The sequence below is a fragment of the Lemur catta genome, chromosome 1 (genome assembly GCF_020740605.2).
Source record: "Lemur catta isolate mLemCat1 chromosome 1, mLemCat1.pri, whole genome shotgun sequence".
Taxonomy (NCBI): Eukaryota; Metazoa; Chordata; class Mammalia; order Primates; family Lemuridae; genus Lemur; species Lemur catta.
The window spans coordinates 56,621,912-56,643,952 of NC_059128.1; the positions used below are offsets into that span (position 1 = coordinate 56,621,912).

Here is a 22,041-nt window from a genome sequence, read left to right on the forward strand (position 1 = left end):
ACTAGAATTAAAAAAGAGAGCGTGCTCCAGGGACTAGCATAAGCAAAAGCCTAGTGGAAAGGCATAACATATATTCTGGAATCAGCAAATTGTGCTGGATATATGTGGGGAGTGTAGTGAGAAATCAGTTTGGCATGATGGATTAAACCATATTGTGGAGGGCCAAGAATATCACAGGCTAAGGTGAACAGATTCAGCAGGTAAAGGTGAAATATGAGGACTTGTTTAGGGAGGGAATCATTCAGAGCAGAGCTGTACTGGAAGAGGATCACTCTGCCAGTGGAGAGCAGCATGACTGGAGAGGAAAAAAGCAAACAAGGCTGTTGGTTAGGAGCCTCTATCAATAACCAAAGGTGAGGGTTGGGAGATGGGATGTGGATGAGAGAGACATTGCTAAGAGATCTACAAGGCTTGGAAATTGAGAGCTCGTGGAGGAACAAAGGAGCCAAGATTCGGGGACTTTCAGTGTGTAGTCGTTGTAAGGATGGCGGAGATAACATGAGTCAAAAGTAGCTAAAGGCTAAGGTATAGGAATGGGGTGGAAGATGATGAGTTAGGTTTGGGCCACATTGAGTTTGAGTTGCCAGTGGTGCATCGGGTGGAGGTATCTGGCAGGCACCCTTAAATCTGACAGTATTGGAGGAGAGGGCAGGGGCCAGATGCGGATGGGGGAGTAATCTGGATGGGGTAATAAGGAAGAGGGGAGAGATGTTCCAGTAGGAGGCATAAACCTGAACGTAGTCTGGTACGGAACCAGGAGAGGAAGCCGCTTCCAGATCAAGAGGCTGTCATGTACCTCGTCTCCTTAAGTATCCAATTGGAGTCGGATGAGGGCTGAGCAAAAGCTGGGACTGGGAAGAGGAGGAAAATAGGCAACTTTTCGACAGACAGTAGAGGCCGCAGCCAGACTGAGGAGTGAACAGCATGAAGGCGAGGCTGAGAGCCGCGCAGTGAAAGGCAGGCAGAAGAACTGGAGGGACGTCGGGCGCTGGGACCCTCAGCATCGAGATTTCTGCTTCGTAGGTGACGTGAGACACTGCATGTAGACTGTTCATCTCAGAGATTGTCACTTACAAGAGTGCTGATTATTATTATTTTTGGTAGTAAGGCAGCCGTTGTTTTCCCGTAGGTAGTAGACGCTGAGGTTAGCGCGGCGGCTAGGACCCGCCCCTTCCGCCCGCCCCTTCCGCCCGCCCCTTCCGCCCGCCTTATCACTGGGACGGTCTGCGCAGGCGCGCAGGGAGTGCGCGGAAGTGGCGTCGGAGATACTTTAGGGACGGGTCCTGCGGAGTAAAAAGACGCTGCTCGTCGCCTGAGGAGGGTGTAGGCCTCCGTAGGCCACCATGAACCGGCTCCTGGACGACTACGACCCTTACGCGGTTGAAGAGCCTAGCGACGAGGAGCCAGCTTTGAGCAGGTGGGCCCCTGCCCCACCCTGGCCCTCGAGGCCAGTTGTTGGCCGCCTCCACTCGTTGCGCCCGCTGAGCCTTTGCGGACCCTCGGCCCAGCGGCTCGGGCGCCTCTTGCGCCCTACTGTCGCTTGTGCGAGGCCAGTGGGGGGTTCCTGGTGGGGTCACGCAGCCCCCGGGGAGGCAGGCCCGACACTGGCTCTGGGAAGAGGGATATTCCGGAATCACAGGGAACCCCACGTACATCTTTAAAAGCCATTAGATCGAAACCTGCCTTTACAGCTTAGCAGAGTGACCGAAAGGAAGTCACTTATCCTCAGTTTCTCATCTATAAAATGGACATAAAATAACATAGAGATCTAAGTTATATAATCTAATATAAAACATAAGTTTGTTGTGAGGCTCACGTGTCTTAATGTGAAGTGCCTGTCTTGAAGACTAAACTGCCATAAGAGAAATAAGGGAATATTAACTAGGCTTTTCTTTGACTATTATATGTTTACTCTGAGCTGCCCAGATAAATCATAGGATCTTTTTCTTCCACAGGGTTACAATATGGGATAATAAGATAAATTGTATATTTTGGAAAAAGCACTGTAGAAAATGTTGGCCTGAGATAGGTACAAATGAAGTTACGTGGAAATTTCCAGAGAAAAGGAATTTATCCTACCTGGGACAAATTTGAAGTTATGTTGCCAAGAGATTTCCCAGGGAAATTTAGCTATTTATGAAGCTGTCAGCAGATCGTATTTATAAACTATTTAAAAATTTTATTTTCATTTTTTTATATTTTTTCTTTTTGACAAGTCATGTGGATAAAAAAATTTTTTTTGGAGACAAAGTCTTACTCTGTTGCCTAGGCTACAGTGCAGTGGCATCATCATAGCTCACTGCAACCTGAAACTTCCTGGGCTTAAGTGATCCTCCTGCCTCAGCCTCCTGAGTAGCTGGGACTACAGGCCCTGCCACCATGCTAATTTTTCTATTTTTTGTGGAGACGGATCTGGCTCTTGCTCAGGCTGGTTTTGAACTCCTGGCCTCAAGCAATCCTCCCACCTTGGCCTTCTAAAGTGCTAGGATTATAAGCGTGAGCCACTGTGCCTGGTCTATTTTAAATTTTTGATTCAATTTTTTAAAATTATTTATTTTTTTAAAGGGGAGAGTGAGAAGCAGGGTTCAATTGTTCAATTTCCTTTTTTTTTTTTTTTTGTGACAGTCTCACTCTTTTGCCCTTGATAGAGTGTAGTGGTGTCATCGTAGCTCACTGTAACCTCAAACTCCTTGGGCTCAAGGGATCCTCCTGCCTGAGCCTCCTGAGTAGCTGGGACTATAGGCGAGTGTCACAATGCCTGGCTTGATTCAATTTTTTTAAGTTAAACTTTGTATTTTGAGGTTATTGTAGAGTCACATGCAGTTTTAAGAAATATTATTATTATTTTTTTCCTCACCCAAGGAATATTATAATAGAGATCCTGTGTACCCTTTACCCAGTTTCCTCCAGTGTTAACATACAAAATACAATGTGGTATCACAGCCAGGATATGGACATTAATGCAGTCAAGATACAGAACATTCCATCACCACAAGAATCCCTCTTGCTGTTCTTTTATAGTTATGCCCACTTCCTTCCCACCTCACGCCCTTCTTAACCCTTGGGAACCACTAATCTATTCTGCATTTCTATAATGTTATATAAATGGAATCATGCAGTATGTAATCTTCAGGATTGGCATTTTTCTCTCAGAATGATTATCTGGAGAATCATCCAGGTTACATGTATCAATAGTTTATTCCTTTTTTATTGCCGAGTAGTATTATATAGTTTAACAGTTCATTCATTGAAGGACATCTGGATTGTTTCCAGTTTTGGCTAGTGTGAATAAAACTACTATAAGCATTCATGTATAGGTTTTTGTGTGAACATAAGTTTTCATTTCTCTGGGATCAATACCCAGGAGTGCAATTGCTGGGTTGTGTGGTAGTTACATGTTTAGTTTTATAAGAAACTGCCAAGTTGTTGTCCATAGTGGCTGTACCATTTTACATTCCCACCAGCGATGGATTTGATGTTATTTAGTGAGCTATCCATTCTGCTCCTACTTAAAATAATCTGCCATGTCCCCCACTTTGGAAACAGTGGAATATAGGATAGATCAGAGTTTCTTAACCTTGGCAGCATTGACATTTTGGGTCAGATAATTCTTTGTTGTGGGAGGCTGTCTTGTGCATTGTAAGATGTTTTGCAGTACCCCTGGCCCCTACCCAGTAGATGTCAGTAGCCCCTCCCTCTTCCCCCAGTTGTGAGAATCAAAAATGTCTCTAGCCATGCCAAATGTTCCCTGGTGACGGGGAGGAGAGCAAAATTGCCCCCAGTTGAGAACCATTGGGGTATATAGAGGGCAGTAGGAGGTAGGCTTGAAAAGATAAGTTGAAGCCAGATTGTGGAAGGCTGTTTTGAATGCTATACCCAGAGATTTGGCCCTGAAAGAAGGCTTCTGAGTTGGGTAGTGATGTGATCAGAGTTCTTTAGGAATAACATTCTGGCAGTAGGATTAAGGATAGGATGACATAAAACAGAGTCTGGAGGCTTGGAGGTCTTTAGGATGTGGTGGTACAGGTGGAGTTAAGAGGACCTGAATGTACATGATGGTAATGGAGAAAGGGAGCCTACTGGTCAGGATGGGAATTGTCTTGGGAATAGAATCTGGCTAAGGCCTCTATCATTAGCAAAATTAATTAGTATGAATTGCATTTTTCTTATTTACCTTCTACAAGAGCCTCAAAAGCATTGTTCTATAAGAGCAAATAGAGAAGCAAAATTCAGGAATAGTCTGTAAGTATCCATCAATTCATGAATAAATGAACATTATTTATGTACTATTGATTATAATAGAAATGTCTTAGGCATTCAATTCATTTTGATAACATTTCATTCTTCCTGATATCTGGTTTAATCCTGTCATACTAATATTGATGGGCAAGCCGAGGCACAGAAGGCAAAGTAAATTGGCAGAAATTGCTCAGGAGAACTTGGAATATCATTTAGCTTTTTCTCTTTTTATAGTTCTCTGTAGCACTGTGCCTTTTAAACTATAATATTTATTTATTATTGCTTAACATATTTTATGTGTATATATTAGCTTTATATTAATTATGTATATTAAGTCTTATATAAGCATCCAGAATTTTTTTATTTTTTAAATTTATTTATTTTTTGAGACAGAGTCTCCCTTGTTGCTCGGGCTAGAGCACCATGGCATCAGTCTAGCTCACGGCAACCTCAAACTCCTGGGCTCAAGTGATCCTTCTGCCTCAGCCTCCCAAGTAGCTGGGACTACAGGCATGTGCCACCTTGCCCGGCTATATTTTTCTATATATTTTTAGTTGTCCAGCTAATTTCTTTCTATTTTTTTACTAGAAATGGGGTTTTGTTCTTGCTCAGGCTGATCTCGAACTCCTGAGCTCAAATGATCCACCCGCCTCGGCCTCACAGAGTGCTAGGATTATAGGTGTGAGCCACCACGCCCGGCCATCAGAATTTTTTTTAAAACTCCCAATTTCATGAAGTCAGTTTTTCATTGCTGATGAGATTATGAATTGGTGCAATGCTTTTGGAATGCAGTGTGATAATACAAGAAGTCAGAAAGATGTTGGTATCTAATTTTAGACATTTATGCTAAGGAAATCCATAGAAACAAATTACAGGTACAGAGATGATCACTGTAGTGTTTAATAGCAAAAAGTTTAGAAATGTGCAGTGTCCACAAGAGGAAATGTATGTAGACATTAAAAATATATTTGGAAATAGCAGAACTGGTTGATCTGTTAAGGAAGAATAGCTGTGTAGCGTGGTAGGTATATCAAATGCAACCTTGTGAAACTTAAAATTGTTATTGGACAGTGAGATGATGGGAGTTTTAAGTTACTTTAATGTTTTAATATTCATATTCTTTCTGATTTAAATGTATACTAGCTCCGAAGATGAAGTGGATGTGCTTTTACATGGAACTCCCGACCAGAAACGAAAACTTATCAGAGAATGTCTTACTGGAGAAAGTGAATCATCTAGTGAAGATGAATTTGAAAAAGAAATGGAAGCTGAATTAAATTCTACCATAAAAACGATGGAGGACAAGTTATCCTCCCTGGGAACAGGTAACTTTTGGTTCAATTTTCATATATATTTTTGTAAGCTCCATAAAGGTGGGCACCTTACTTATACTCTTTTGTGTCCCCAGCGCTTTCAGTAGATGCTGAATAAATATTTATTGAGTTAAGGGATAAATGTTTTTGGCAACCAGTGCTGGAGTTTTCTTTGATGACTAGAGAGAAGTATCCTGTGTTCTTGGAAAGAGACTATTTAATACTGTTAACTTGCATGATTTCCTTGTGCAGTTTTTACTCTAGGATAAAAAAAGATACACAAGCTTATAGAGATGTTTTTAGGGTTAAATGGCACTGATACAACAGATTTAATGATGTGTCACCACAGAACCCTGTCTCATTTTAGTAAGTACTGGAACATATTAATACTTCATTTTGATACTTGGTCTTTATGTAAAACATACCTGATCTGAAAACTGGTTTGTAAAAGTAGGACTCCTCGGGGTTGGTTTCCACATTGGTATGCTGTGTATTAATGGTTAGAATTGAAATCATATGGTAATAATATAATAAAAATGAAAGGAGATGTTAATTAAGAGGAAGAAGTAGGGATGGAGGCATGTTATGGCAGTGGGCACAACTGAGGAGAGAGGGAGAGTGTATCTTTGACTTAGTCCCCTTGCCTTCTTGTAGGGTTCTTACCCTCTTTCCCCTGATGTCTCTTAGAACAAAATGTTTACTTTCTGTTCTCCATAGCATACTGCATGGGTGAAAGGTAGAGATATGTAATGCTGGAGACCTGAGAATATTTAATTAGATTTGTGGGAAGGGAGAGAGGATAATTTTCTCAAGATTTGTAATGCTTCAAGGAGGGGTGGCCAGGCATGGTGGCTCATGCCTGTAATCCTAGCACTCTGGAAGGCTGAGGCGGGAGGATCGCTTGAGCTCAGGAGTTCGAGACCAGCCTGAGCAAGAGTGAGACCCCCGTCTCTACTAAAAATAGAAGTAGCTGGACAACTAAAAATATATATGGAAAAAATTAGCCGGGCATGGTGGCGCATGCCTGTAGTCCCAGCTACTCGGGAGGCTGAGGCAGGATTGCCTGAGCCCAGGAGTTTGAGGTTGCTGTGAGCTAGGCTGATGCCACGGCACTCTAGCTGGGACAACAGAGTGAGACTGTGTCTCAAAAAAAAAAAAAAAAAATCAATAAAGGAGGGGCAGTTCTCTATAATTGCATAGGACATAGAAATTGAGTAAGTCATTGGTGTGAAAATATTTCATCATCCAGATGAGAGTGTGTATGAGTTGATATTACTTTGAGGTGATAGAAGAATATGTGGAGTTTTTTTTCTTGTGAATTATGTATGGTTTAGTTTGTAAACTTCACTTCTGGTTTGAATAGGCTCCTCTTCAGGAAATGAGAAAGTTGGAACAGCTCCCACAAAGTACTATGATGATATATATTTTGATTCTGATTCTGAGGATGAAGACAAAGCAGGTAAATAACATATTTACATTATATTAGAAAGATTTACCTAACAATTATTTGATTTTAGGATTTCCCTCTGAGTTTTATTTTGTAGGAAATTGCATACCATTGATGTGAAAACAAAAGCAGGATTGATTAATAAGAAAAGCTGGGGATGCAGGCATATGAGGACAGGACACAAACAATGGTGCTGTGTAGGTGTACCTAGGGAAAGGGAGAATATGTCCTTACTCAATACCTCCCCTCCTCCAGGGCTCTTGGACTCCATCTCCCTGTAGGTTCCTTAGAACAGCAACATTTGTTTTCACACCTGCAAATAATTTCAATATTTTTATCCTCCTGCAGAATTTTTCCTAATGCATTGCTGCTGCTGCTGCTGCTTTTTTTTTTTTTTTTTTTTTTTGAGACAGAATTTCACTTTGTTGCCCTGGCTGGAGTGCAGTGGCGTCATCACAGCTCACTGCAGCCTCAAACTCCTGGGCTCAAGCATCCTCCTTCAGCCTCCTCAGTAGCTGGGACTACAGTGAGCACCACCATGCCTGGCTCATTTTTTTCTATTTTTGGTAGAGACAGGGTCTTGCTCTTCTTTTTTTTTTTTCCTTTTTTTCACTGATTATACAGAGCAAGGGGTCTCGCTCTTGCTCAGGCTGGTCTTGAACTCCTGGCCTGAAGCCTTAGTCCCCCTGCCTCAGCTTCCCAGAATGCTAGGATTATAGGCATGAGCCACTGCGCCTGGCCTGCGCATTGCTTTTTATTTTTTATTTTTATTAATTTTTTATTTTTTTGAGACAGAGTCTCACTCTGTTGCACTGAGTAGAGTACCATGGGATTACGCTAGCTCACAGCAACCTCAAACTCCTGGGTTTAAGCGATCCTCTTGCTTCAGCCTCCCAAGTAGCTGGGACTACAGTTGCACACCATGACGTCTGGCTAATTTTTCTATTTTTAGTAGAGATGGAGTCTTCCTGTTGCTCAGTCTGGTCTCAAACTCCTGAGCTCGAGCAATCCTCCTGCCTTGGCCTCCCGGAGTGCTAGGATTACAGGTGTGAGCCCCTGTGCTCAGCCTGTGCGTTGCTTTTTAGTCAGCATCTATGTTTTTTGAAATTGATTTTTTTATAAAATTTGAGCAAAGTTGAACATGACAAGAACTAAAACTAATTATAATCAGTCATTACATTGGAATATACAAATAACAAGTTTACATGGTAAGGAACTATTTTATATTTTTATATATTCTTAAATATTGACCTGCTAGGGTACATTTAAAAAGTCTAGTGTGTGTAGATGGCCATAGTTTTTTTTCATTGATTTTTGAAATATTTTTGTTTTGATTTCAGTAGCATTTTATATATAGGAACTTGTGGAGAAGTTTGGTTTTTTTTCAGCCAGCATTCTCAGATTTAAGTTGTGGAGAATTTATTCATCACAAATAGTTTCTATTCCTGGCTTGCTTCAAGTGGCTTTTTTGAGACTCTGAATTCGAGTTATGTGAACTCAGTCGTTGAGATACCAGTTCTTGGTGAAGAAACAATTTTTGCTTCCTCTGTCATCTTTATTTTAATGCCTCATTAATTGGACAAGAACTTTATTTGGAGGAAGAGTTTTAAAAATTTTTTAAGGAAAATGTATATGAATATATAGCTTGGGAAATGAGATTCTTCATTTTATATTAAAGAAATATGAACTTTAGACATGATACTTAGCCATATCCTTAACATTTTCAAAATTAGCACAGGTGACCAAGAAAAAAAAGAAGAAACAACACAGGATTCCAACAAATGATGAATTACTATATGATCCTGAAAAAGATAACAGAGATCAGGCCTGGGTTGATGCACAGAGGAGGGGGTAAGAACTTAAATTTAATATTTAGAATCTTTAGAAAAACATGACTGAAAGATGATTTTTACTATATTCATGTTCTGAATGTATATATGTACGTATGTTTATATACACACGTAAAGAAGTTTGAGAAAAAAACTGGTTTATTTTGAAAATAACCAGCAAATTTCAGTCAATTTATTTTTAAAAATTGTTGAATTCAAACTGCTCTAGTCACACTCTTCATTCAAGAAACAAAGCTGACTTTTTTCCAAATAGACACAGTTTTAAATTACTTTGAGATTGAGTTTATGTGGATGCGAGTAGATGTTATGTTTAGCATCCAAATTGTTCTTTTTAACTGTTTACAAATTTGATTTTTAAAAAATTGAGGTGAAATTCATGTAACGTAAAATCACCCACTTTAAAGGTGAACAATTCATTGACAGTTAGTACACTTATACTTACAGTATTTGTGCAGTTACTACCTTTATCTTGCTTCAAACTGTTTTCATCATCCCGAAAGGAAACCCTATACTGTTCAGTGGTTTCTCTCCACCCCCTCCTAGTTCCTGGTAACCACTGATCTGTGTTCTTTTTTTTTTTTTTTTTTTTTGAGACAGAGTTTGGCTCTGTTGCCTGGGCTAGAGTGCTGTGGCATCAGCCTAGCTCACAGCAACCTCAAACTCCTGGGCTTAAGCAATCCTTCTGCCTCAGCCTCCCGAGTAGCTGAGACTACAGGCATGTGCCACCATGCCTGGCTAATTTTTCTCTATATATTTTTAGCTGTCCATATAATTTCTTTCTATTTTTAGTAGAGACGGGGTCTCACTCTTGCTTAGGCTGGTCTCGAACTTCTGACCTTGAGCAATCCTCCCACCTCGGCCTCCCAGAGTGCTAGGATTACAGGCATGAGCCACCGCGCCCGGCCTGATCTGTGTTGTCTCTGTGGATTTACTTATTCTAGATATTTCATATAAATGGGATATTATACAATATATGGCCTTTCTTATCTGGCTTCTTTCATTGGGCATAACGTTCTTGAGTTTCATCTATATTTTTAACATATATTAGTCCCTTTTTTTTTGAGACAGGGTCTTGCTCTGCTGCCTGGTCTAGGGTGCAGTGGCATCGTCATAGCTCACTGTAACCTCAAACTCTTGGGGTCAAGCAATCCTCCTGCCTCAGCCTCCCAAGTAGCTGGAACTACAGGTGTGCACCACCACATCAGGCTAATTTTTTCTATTTTTCATAGAAATGGGGTCTCACTCTTGCTCAGGCTGTTCTTGAACTCCTGACCTCAAGTGATCCTCCCACCTCTGCCTCCCAGAGTGGTAGGTTTATAGGCGTGAGGCACTGTGCCCGGCCAACACACTTCTGACCATTGTGAATTGTGTTGCTGTCAACATTGGTGTACAAGCATCTCTTTGAGTTCCTGCTTTCATTTCTTTTGGGTATACGCTACATCTAGGAGTAGAATTGCTGGATCTTACGTTACTTCTGTAGTTAGTTAACTTGTTGAGAAACCACTAACTATTTTCCACAGCAACTGGACCATTTTACATTCTTACCAGTAATATACAACAGTTTAGAGACTGGATTTTTATATAAAGGCTGATTTGTCATAAAATTAAAAGGTAGGCAATTTGTCACTATTACCCATTGCTTCCCCAACTTGGCTGTGCTTCAAAATTGTCTGGGAAGATTGAAATGCAAGCCCTTGAGTCCTACTCTAGGAGGTTTTGATTCACCTAAGGTGGGGTTCAGGAATCTGTATTTTTCAAGTCTGGAGGGATTGATGTTGGCGTGGGGGGTCTTTGTATACTGCCTTTTAGTCTACTCTACCACTTTGTCTTTTTGTCCTATCCCTGTTTCACCTATGCACTGCTTCCTTAACTGTCCTTTGCATTTATTTAATGAATATTTTTCCATCCATCCATAGTGCGAAATGAATGAATGTTTTAAAGGTGATGAGTGATATTGTGTGGGTCAGAGCAGATTACAGGCTAGCTCCCAATTCTGGTAATAAAATTTGGTGACATAAAATAGAATGTATTTTCATTGTTATGTAATCTTGAGAAGAAATAACATTTTTTTGACTTGTTATTTACATTCCTGTATCAAGCAGTAGTTGCCTTTTAAGACCACAGAAATTAACTTCAAATGATGAATTCAATACCTTTTAAGTACCTCGAGGGCAGTGGTCAAGCCTGGCCTGTTCAGTGCTGTATTGCTAGTGTCTTGCACATTGTCAGATGGACACTCAGTAAACATCTACTGGATGAATGAATGAAGTTACTTTCTTGTGTTTTTTGTTTTGAAATTTGCTAAGTATTGGAAGTATTTAATAATTGTAAAATATATACCATGTTTTCAGTGTTTTTTCCTGTAGACATTTAAAGAGTTTAGGAAGTAACGGCAAATGATTTGTCTTTTGTTCAGTATTTTCAAGAACTTACCTTAAGTCTTTAAATATATATATATACTTTTTACAGAAAAATTGAGCAGATGATACAAAGAGTTCCCATATACCACCTCTCCACCCTAATAACACACACACACACACACACACCACTCAAAGACACTTTCCCCTATTGTTAACAATCTTACATTAGTACAGTACCTTCAGCACAATTAATGAACCAATATTGATACGTTATTATCCAAAGTCCATAGTTTTTTCAGATTTGCTTAGTTTTCATGTAATGTCCGTTTTCTGTTTCAAGATCCCGCATAGGATACCCTATTACAGTTTTCTTATCTCCTTAGGTTCTTCTTTTTTTTTTTTTTTTTTGAGACAGAGTCTCACTTTGTTGCCCGGGCTAGAGTGAGTGCCGTGGCATCAGCCTAGCTCACAGCAACCTCAAACTCCTGGGCTTAAGCGATCCTACTGCCTCAGCCTTCCGAGTAGCTGGGACTACAGGCATGCGCCACCATGCCCAGCTAATTTTTTCTATATATATTTTTAGTTGTCTAGCTAATTTATTTCTATTTTTAGTAGAGACAGGGTCTAGCTCAGGCTGGTCTCGAACTCCTGACCTTGAGCGATCCACCTGCCTCGGCCTCCCAGAGGGCTAGGATTACAGGCATGAGCCACCGTGCCTGGCCCGGTTCTTCTTGACTGTGTCAATTTCTCAGATTTCCCTTCCTTTTAATGACCTTGAGTGCTTTAAGGAGTTCTAGTCACATGTATTGTAGGAGGCCCCACTGTTGGAATTCATCTGATGTTTTTCTCATAATTAGACAGGGATTATGGATTTTTAGTAGGAAGAATACAAGAACACAAAAGTATAGAGCCATATTCATCACATTGTATCAAGGGTACATGCTACCAACATGATTTTTGCATGTTGATATTGACCTTGATCACCTGGCTGAGTAGTATTTGCCAGGTTTCTCTACTGTAAAGTTATTCTTTCCCCCCTTTCATACTACACTCTTTGGAAGGAAATCATTATGTGCAGCCAGGACTTAAAAGAGTGGGGAGTTATGCTCCAACATCTTGAGGGGAGAGTATCTTCATAAATTATTTGGAATTCTTCTGTATGGGAGATTTGTTTATTCTCCCCCATTTATATATTTATTCAGTCATTTATATTAGCATGAACTCATGGGTATTTTATATTTTGGGTTATAATCCAGTACTACTTTGTTGTGTTGCTCAAATTGTTTCAGCTTTGACCATTGGGAGCTCTTTCAGTTGGCTCCTGTTTCCTTTGACATAACCCCCTCGTTTTGTTCTTGTTTTCTTGAGCAGTTCCTCACTTTCTGACACTACAAGGTGCTTCAGATTCATCTTGTATTCCCCATTCCTAGAATTAGCCATTTCTCAGAGGAGTACTATTCTTTTTATTGTAGAGTAGCATTAGAAACCAAGATCTGGCTTTATTGTATTTTTCCCCCCACTTTCTTCTTCTGTTCTAGTTATCATGGCTTTGGACTACAGAGACCACGTCAACAACAACCTGTTCCAAATAGTGATGCTGTCTTGAATTGCCCTGCCTGCATGACCACACTGTGCCTTGATTGCCAAAGGTAATGGATGAAGGTCACACACACACCCCCGAAAAAAACAAAAGCGAGCTTAGTGGTCCTTTGTTTAAATAAGAAACAGGCTTTCGAGGTACTCAGGAGCTCTGATAAGGTTCTGTACTCATATCCTTGGTGTTACATAACTAATATTAATACAAATAATTTTGGTTATACATAGTTCTATTAAATGTAGCTTTTCTAGTCCAAAAGGGTGGCATAGAAGCAAGCTGGCTTCACTTTCTCCCCAGAAAACCCAAACCAAATATACAGTGCCAAGATTATCACCACCAATATCCCAGATCTCCAATATAAGGAGGAGACAATTTCGAGGGCCACAGAGAAGTAAAAAAGCTCTGAGCAGACAGTAAGAGAATCAGACTTTCATATTTGTGTCACCCCTCCATCCAGTCTGCCCAGCACCAAGCAAGTGGAAAAATTATCCCCAACTCACAGTTTCTGCACTGGAAAAAGTGAGATCGGGATGGACAACCATGGCCGGGTGCAGGGGCACATGTCTGTAATCCTAGCTCTCTGGGAGGCCGAGGCGGGAGGATAGCTTGTGCTCAGGAGTTTGAGACCAGCCTGAGCAAGAGCGAGACCCTGTCTCTGCAAAAAATAAGAGAAATTAGCTCGGTGTCATGGCGAGTCCCTTTAGTCCCAGCTACTTGGCAGGTTGAGGCAGGGCGATGGCTTGAGCCTAGGTGTTTGAGGTTGCTGTGAGCTAGGCTGATGCCATGGCACTCTACTCAGGGCATCAGAGGGAGACTCAAAAAAAAAAAAAAAAAGATGAACAGCCAGCTTCTGTGCCATCTTGGGTTCCCTGGCATCCTGTCCCTGCCTTAACCCATAGGAACACAGGAAGCATCGTGAGTGTCTGAAAGGAAAATATCCCTGAGAACAGCCAGAGACAAAGGAGGGAGGTGGGACTACCATCCCTAGACCTGGAAACTCTGCTTTGTGACGTGGCCAAAGGAGAAACCAAATCAGAGTGGCCGTTCAGCAGCATCACACTGTAGGAGGTTTGGTCCACAGGTCCCTTGGACACGAACTGCCAGCATTCCCACACTACTGGGATGTCCCTTTTGGGACCTTCCCCATTTGGGATGGGCAGTGCTCCAATTGTTTACTAGAGCTGAGGCAAACGTGGGCTTAAGGCACCATATAGTGCCAGAAAGGAGGTAGTGACCTAGCAAACAAAATAAAATAAAAAAAAGAAATTCAAAAATTATAAAGACTCTTTTAAGAAAACATATTCAATAGAAACCAAAACAAGCTAGACCAAGAAGACCAGAATAAATAATCCTTCAGTGCAAAGATGTAGGCATATATCCACAAGAAACAACAGCAAACAAGGAGCCATGACTTCCTCAAACAGGCAAAGCAAGGAACCAGTGACTGACCCTAACACGAATATGGTATGTGAACTCTCTAATCAAGAATTTCAAATAGCAATTTTAAGAAAACTCAGTGATCTCAAGACAACACAGAAAGGCAATTCAGAAATTTATCAGAGATATTTAACAAAGAGATTGAAATGATAAAATCAAACAAATCTTGGAACTGAGAAATATATTTGCTGTGCTGGGAAATTCATTAGAGGCTCTCAGCAGAATGGATCAAGCAGAGGAGAGAATCAGTGAGCTCAAAGACAGGCTATTTGAAAACACACAGGAGAAAGAAAAAATAATGAAAAGGAATGAAGATCTGCTTACAAGATATGGAAAATTACTGCAAAAGACCAACTAAGAATTATTGGTGTTCAAGAGGGAGTAGAGCAAGAACCAGGGTTAGAAAGCTTATTAAAAGAAATAACAACAAAGAACTTTCCAAATCTCAAGAAAGAGATAAATATCCAGGTGCAGGAAGGTCAGAGACCACCAAACAGATTCAACCAAAAATAAAACTACCCCTAGGCATATAATAAACTCTCAAGGACAAAGGATCCTAAAAGCAAGAGAAAAGAAACATAAAAGGATATATAAAGTATAACATAAAAGAGCTCTAATTCATCTGGCAACAGACTTTTCAATGGATACCATATAGGCTGAGAGGGAGTGAAATGACATTTTCAAAGTGCTGAAAGGCAAAAAAAAACCACTGCCATCCAAGAATACTGTTTCTAGCAAAGCTATCCTTTAAATATGGAGAGAGAAAAACAAACAAAAGCTGAGAGAATTCACCAGGGCCAGACCTGTCTTCTTTTTTTTTTTTTTGAGAGAAGAGTCTTGCTCTCTTGCCCAGGTTGGAGTGCAGTGGCATCATAGCTCACTGTAGTCTCTAACTCCTAGGCTCAAGTGATCCTCCTGCCTCAGCCTCCCCAATAGCTGGGACTACTGGGGCATGCCACCACGCCCAGCTAATTTTTTCTGTTTTTAGTAGAGACGGGGTCTTGCTCTTGCTCAGGCTGGTCTCGAACTCCAAACCTCAAGAGATCCTCTTGCCTTGGCCACCCAAAGTGCTAGAATTACAGGAATGAGCCACGGCACCCAGTCTTGAGGTTTTTTTAAATTGTTTGTTTCTGTTGTATTTGTGATTTAAGATAAGTTGTCATCACATTAAAATAACTTGTTATATGTATAAGGTTTTTTGTAAGCCTCATAGTAACCACAATGCAAAAACTTATAATAGATTCACTAAAAACAGAAAGCAGTGAATTAAAACATACTACCAGAGAATGTCATTTAACCACAAAGGAAAACAGGAAGAAAGGAAGAGAGGAGTTATAAAACAACCAGAAAACAAGAAACAAAATGGCAGTAATAAGTCGTTACTTATCAATAATAACACTGAATGTAAATGGACTCAGTTTTCCAATTAAAAGTCATAGAGTGGATAAAGAAACCAGACTTGACTATATGCTGTCTATAAGAAACCCACTTCATCTATAAAGACACACATAGACTGAAAGTTAGAGCTGGAAAAAGATAATCCATGTAACTGGAAACCAAAAAAAGAGCAGAAGTAGTTATACCTAGGTAAAATAGACAAAATCAAAGACTGTAAAGAGACAAAGAAGGTGACTATATAATGATAAAAGGGTCAATTCAGCAAGAGGATATAACAGTTATAAATGTCCATACACCCAACACCAGAGCTCCCAAGTATATAAAGCAAACATTAATAGATCTAAAGGGAGAGATGGACTGCAATACAATAATAGTAGGGGACTTCACCACCCCATTGTCAGTGATGGACAGATCATCCAGACAGAAAATCAATAAAGAAACATCAGAGTTAAGCTATACACTAGACCAAATAGGCCTAACTGACATTTACAGAACATTTCACCTAACTGCTGCAGATATATATTCTTTTTGTTAGCATGTGGAACATCTCGAGAACAGACCATATCTTGGGCCACAAAACAGGTCTCAACAGATTAAAAAAGTAGAAATCATATCAGCTATCTCTTCTGACCTCAATGGAATAAACCTAGAAATCAATAACAATAGGAACCTTGGAGAATACTCAAGCACATGGAAATTAAACAATATACTCTTTTTTTTTTTTTTTTTTTTGTGGAAACAGAGTCTCACTCTGTCACCCCAGCTAGAGTGCAGTGACGTCATTGTACCTCACAGCAACTTCAAACTCCTAGGCTCAAGTGATCCTCTTGCCTCAGCCTCCCAAGTATCTGGGACTACAGGGGTGTGCCACTATGCCTAAAACAATATGATTTCTATAGATGCTGAAAAAGCATTTGATAAAATTCAACATCCCTTTATGATAAAAGCCCTCAACAAACGGGGTGTAGAAGGAACATACCTCAAAATAATAAAAGTCATATATGACAAACCCACAGCTGAACAGGGAAAAATTGAAAGCCATTCCTCTAAGGTCTGGAACACGACAAGGGTGCCCACTTTCATCACTTTTATTCAACATATGATAATAGTAGAAGTTCTGGCCAGAGCAAGTAGGCAAGAAGAAGAAATAAAGGGCATCCATATTGGAAAGGAAGATGTCAGATTAGCCTTGTTTGTAGAAGATATGGTTGTATACTTAGAAAAACCTAAAGACTCCACCAAAAAACTGTTAGAACTGATAAATTCAGTATAAGTTGCTAGATACAAAGTCAACATACAAAAACCAGTAGCTTTTATATAGGCCAACAGTGTACAATCTGAAAAAGAAATTAAGGAAGCATTCCCATTTACAATAGCTACAAAGAATATAAAATACCTAGAAATCGGCTGGGTGTAGTGGCTGATGCCTGTAATCCTAGCACTCTGGGGTCAAAGGCAGGAGGACTGCTTGAGGCCAGGAGTTCAAGACCGGCCTGAGCAAGAGTGAGATGCCGTCGCTACAAAAAATAGAAAAATTAGCTGGGCATAGTTGTGTGTGCCTGTAGTCCCAGCTGAGGCAAGAGGATTGCTCGAGCCTAGGAGTTTGAGGTTGCAGTGAGCTATGATGATGGCACTGTACTCAGGACCTAGCAAAAGAACAGCAAAGACTGTCTCAAAAACAAACAAAAAACTCACAAAACCTAGGAATCAGTTTAACCAAAGATGTGAAAGATCCATACGAGGAAAACTATAAAACACTGATGAAGTAAATTGAAGAGGACAAAAAAATGGAAAGATGTTCTATCCTTACAGGTTGGAAGAATTAATATTGTTAAAATGAGAGCACTACCCAAAGCGATTTAAAGAGTCACTGTAATCCCTATCAAAATACCAATGACATTCTTTACAGAAAAAAAAAAAAAATCCTAAAATCTATACAGAACCACAGAAGACCCAGAACAGCCAAAGCAATACTGAGTAAAAAGAACAAAGCTGGAGGAATCACATTAGCTGACTTTAAAATTATACTACAAAACTATAGTAACTAAATTAGCATGATACTGGTGTAAAAACAAGACACATAGACCAGTGGAACAGAATAAAGAACCCAGATATAAATCCACATATTTACAGCCAACTCATCTTCAGCAAAAGCACCAAGAACATACAATGGGGAAAGAATGGTGTCTTCAATAAATAGTGCTGGGAAAAGTAGACATCCGTATGCAGAAGAATGAGTAAAAGTAGACCCCCGTCTCTCACCACATATAAAAATCACCTCTAAGTGGATTAAGGGCTTAAATCTAAAACCTGAAACCATGAAGTTACTAGAAGAAAACATTGAGGAAATGCTCCAGGACATTGGTCTGGGCAAAGATTTTTTGGTAAGATCTCAATAGCACAGGTAACAAAAGCAAAAATAGACAAATGAGGTTACATCAAGCTAAAAAGTTTCTGCACAGCAAAGGAGACAGTCACAAAGTGAAGAGACAACCCACAGAATGGGAGAAAATATTTGCAAACTATTCATCTGACAAGACATTAATAACCAGAGTATATAAGGAGCTCAAACAATTCAATAGCAAAAATACCCAAATATTCCAATTAAAAAATGGGCAAAAGATCTGAATAGACATTTTTCAAAAGAAGACATATGAATGGCCAGCAGGTATATGAAAAATGCTCAATATCGCTAATCATCAGAGATTTGCAAGTCGGAACCATAATGAGATATCATCTCACCCCAGTTAAAATGGTTTTTGTCAAAAAGGCAGAGAATAATGGATGCTGATGAGGATGTGGAGAAAGGGGAACCCTTCTACACTGTTGTGTAGTACAATACTGTTGTGTAAATTAGTACAGCCACTATGATGGACAATATGGAGGTTCCACAAAAAACTGAAAATAGAACTACCATGTGATCCACCAGTTCCACTACTGGGTATATATCCAAAAGAAAGGAAATATATCAAAGAGCTATCTGCATGGCCAGGTTTATTGCAGCACTATTCACAGTAGCCAAGATGTGGAATCAACCTAAGTATCCATCAACAGATAAATAGATAAAGAAAATGTGGTATATATACAAAATAGAATATAATTCAGCCATAAAAAGGAATGAAATCCTGTCATTTGCATCAGTCTTTCACTATTGAATATGATGTTAGCTATGGTTCTTCATACATGACCATTATTGTGTTGAAGAAACTTTCAATTCCTAGTTTATTGAGTGTTTTTAATCATGAAAAGGTGTTAAATTTTGTCAAATGCTTTTTCTGTATCACTTGAAATGATCATATGGTTTGTTTTTCCTTCATTCTATTAATCCAAATCCTTTTCCTTATCATGTTTTTTTGTTTGTTTGTTTTTTTGGTGGCCTTATAAATGGCTAGCTTAGTCCATGTTGTGATTCAAGTTAACTGAAAGTAAGTGATGATATAGGCAATAGATTTATTCTAGGACCTAAGGAGTAGTCACTTATAGTTAATTCTTATTAGCTAGCTTGAAGTTTCTGATCATCTGCGACAATTAATTTTTATATTCTACTTATGAACTCTTGAGCGTTTTGCATGTAAGTTGACACCTAGACTGTGTTTATGAAATGAAGAAAATGTCTTTGTATTTAAGTTGCTTCTGTTGCTTAGGAACTGTAACACGGGTTTCCTATACTCAAAAGAAGTTGTTTTATTATCTAATAGTGGAAATTGGTCTTGGTGAAAATTGTATCCCGTATTAATGCAAGGTTCCAATATAATGGAGTAAACGTGAAATTTTTTAAATGGAAATTTTAAAGTTTGGGGAAATTATTTTTAAAACTTCCAAGAGTGTTCTTTAAGAAAACAGTTGAGAAAAATGATTTGTTCTGATGCACAATAAATATAGAGAAGAGAAAAACACACATTAACATGTGATGAGGGATTCTTATAGATTTGAGACAGATATAGTCACAAAAGCACATGCTTGTATGTGCACAGGAAACTAGAACTATTTTTGATTGAATATATCTTTGAAAGGTTAGATTATATCTTTACCTGTAGAAGCACCAGTTTGCACATACTTAATTCCTGGTGGTCGAGGTTGTGGTAAAGTTGTAAATTAATACATGGAACTTACGAATGCACAGTTTGAGTCGACTGTTTTTAGCCAGCTTTTTCTATTGCATCAAGTTTGGGGGTGGGGAGGAAGAAGAGCAACTTACTAAGTGGGAAAAGAAGTAGGAGAATATAATGTATATGGGGAGAACAGAGGAAGTACAATCTGTTCATTAGACTAGTGGAGTATAGCCAAGAGTGGATATTATGAAGTCAGAAGTCCTTTAACTTTTAAACCTGTAGCTCTTACTAACATGTTGACCAGAATGACACCCTCTGTAATGAAAAGAGAGCAGAGTCTCAGGCCACAATGGGAAAAGACAAAGGCAAAGATTATCTAAACATTACTTGGCAAGTTTTGAACAACTTCTGTCTTTTAAATTTGAAGAGCAAATCAGTTTTTTTCCTGAGATAAAAGTTACTTTTAAATCAGTAGAAAAGAGAATATATTTCTTCTTCATGCTATTCTCTATTAAAAAGTTTCTTCCTATTCATGAAACAACTCTTTAAAATTTCTTTAAATTTGCTATTTTGTTCCTATGTCTTTACTTTGGTTGGTATTTCAGTAAGTTTTTGGTGTTCTCAAATTTTATCTAAATCAGTAACTATTAAAATAGAACATAAATCCAAATTCTCCATTTCATTTTCCTCTTAGGCATGAATCATACAAAACTCAATATAGAGCAATGTTTGTGATGAATTGTTCTGTTAACAAAGAGGAGGTTCTGAGATACAAAGCCTCAGAGAACAGGAAGAAGAGGCGGGGCCATAAGAAGATGAGGTCTAACCGTGAAGATGCTGCAGAGCAGGCAGAGACAGACGTGGAAGAAATCTATCACCCAGTCGTGTGCACCGAATGTTCCACCGAAGTGGCAGTCTACGACAAGGATGAAGTCTTTCATTTCTTCAATGTTTTAGCAAGCCATTCCTAAACAAGGCAGCTGGCATTTAATTGCCCAATACTGTATATAAGATAAATATGGACAGTTATTTTCCTCCTGCCTATTCATGTCATTAAGTGACATTGTGTTGTTATTTGAGGAAGCAGTATTTTATCTTTATGAAAAAGAATAGTTATCAACCTTCATCTCTCCCGCTTTCCTTTTTCTTTCCTTTAATTTTCCCCCAATACTGATGGGACTGATTATTCATTCCCTTTTTGATGGACATTTGGAAACAGTGGGGCTTTTTATTTATTAAAGCTCTTTAGAATTAAAATGTTCTGGAGTTTTAAGTAATCGTTGTTTCTGGGTGTCATTTTTATTTTGGATATATCTTTGGTGTGATTAAACTGCTTCCTGAATTGTCTGTATTGTTTCTGCTAAGACATGTCTTTATTTCCTCCCCACCCCACCCCCACGTGATGGAGTGAAAGTATTTAGTAACTGTAAGAATTGCATGGTGTTGGTATTTTCAGATACTTTGAGTAATATAGGTACTTCCTTAAAAAGGATTGCATTTGCCATTCAAACTTAATGAATGCACATTTTATTTTATTTTATTATTATTATTTTTTGAGACAGAGTCTCGCTCTGTTGCCTGGGTTGGAGTGAGTACCGTGGCATCAGCCTAGCTCACAGCAACCTCAGACTTCTGGGCTTAAGCGATCCTACTGCCTCAGCCTCCCAAGTAGCTGGGACTACAGGCATGCACCACCATGCCCGGCTAATTTTTTGTATATATATTTTTAGTTGGCCAGATAATTTATTTCTATTTTTAATAGAGACGGGGTCTCACTCTTGCTCAAGCTGGTCTCGAACTCCTGACCTTGAGCGATCCACCCGCCTCGGCCTCCCAGAGTGCTAGGATTACAGGCGTGAGCCACCGCGCCCGGCCTGAATGCACATTTTAAAATAGAAATTTGTGATGAGGGAAAGCAACCCCACCCCCCGACCTTAAAAATCCTATTGCCACCTCTGTGACTACTGTTTATTCCTTCTGTTGCAAGCAACCAAGATATATCTGTTTTTTGGCATTAATAATATAAAATCCTCAGTGGCAGCTTGGGGAGAAATTGTACTGTAGACATCTGTGCATTTTCATTTTTTAAAAGAATAAGATTTAGGCCGGGCATGGTGGCTCACGCTTGTAATCCTAGCACTCTGGGAGGCCGAGGCGGGCGGATCGTTGGAGCTCAGGAGTTCGAGATCAGCCTGAGAAAGAGCGAGACCCCGTCTCTACCAAAAGTAGAAAGAAATTATATGGACAGCTAAAAATATATATAGAAAAAAAAAAATTAGCCGGGCATGGTGGCGCATGCTTGTAGTCCCAGCTACTCAGGAGGCTGAGGCAGAAGGATCGCTTGAGCC

General features: G+C 39.5%; 1 protein-coding gene across 2 annotated transcripts; it reads left to right on the plus strand.

Moving 5' to 3' along the window:
- Positions 1–1,224: 1,224 nt before the first annotated feature.
- On the plus strand, positions 1,225–20,967 carry LOC123650249 (E2F associated phosphoprotein). 2 transcript variants are annotated; one of them, XM_045568876.1, is made up of 6 exons: positions 1,228–1,417; positions 5,383–5,564; positions 6,916–7,011; positions 8,733–8,850; positions 12,748–12,858; positions 20,388–20,967. In XM_045568876.1, exons 1-6 carry the CDS (start codon positions 1,344–1,346, stop codon positions 20,662–20,664), a joined length of 858 nt encoding a protein of 285 aa, XP_045424832.1. In that variant the 5' UTR covers positions 1,228–1,343; the 3' UTR covers positions 20,665–20,967. The 2 variants fall into 2 exon arrangements, with proteins under 2 accessions (XP_045424839.1, XP_045424832.1); XM_045568883.1 differs by lacking the exons at positions 8,733–8,850; positions 20,388–20,967 and having other exon boundaries at positions 1,225–1,417; positions 12,748–12,855.
- Positions 20,968–22,041: the final 1,074 nt, after the last annotated feature.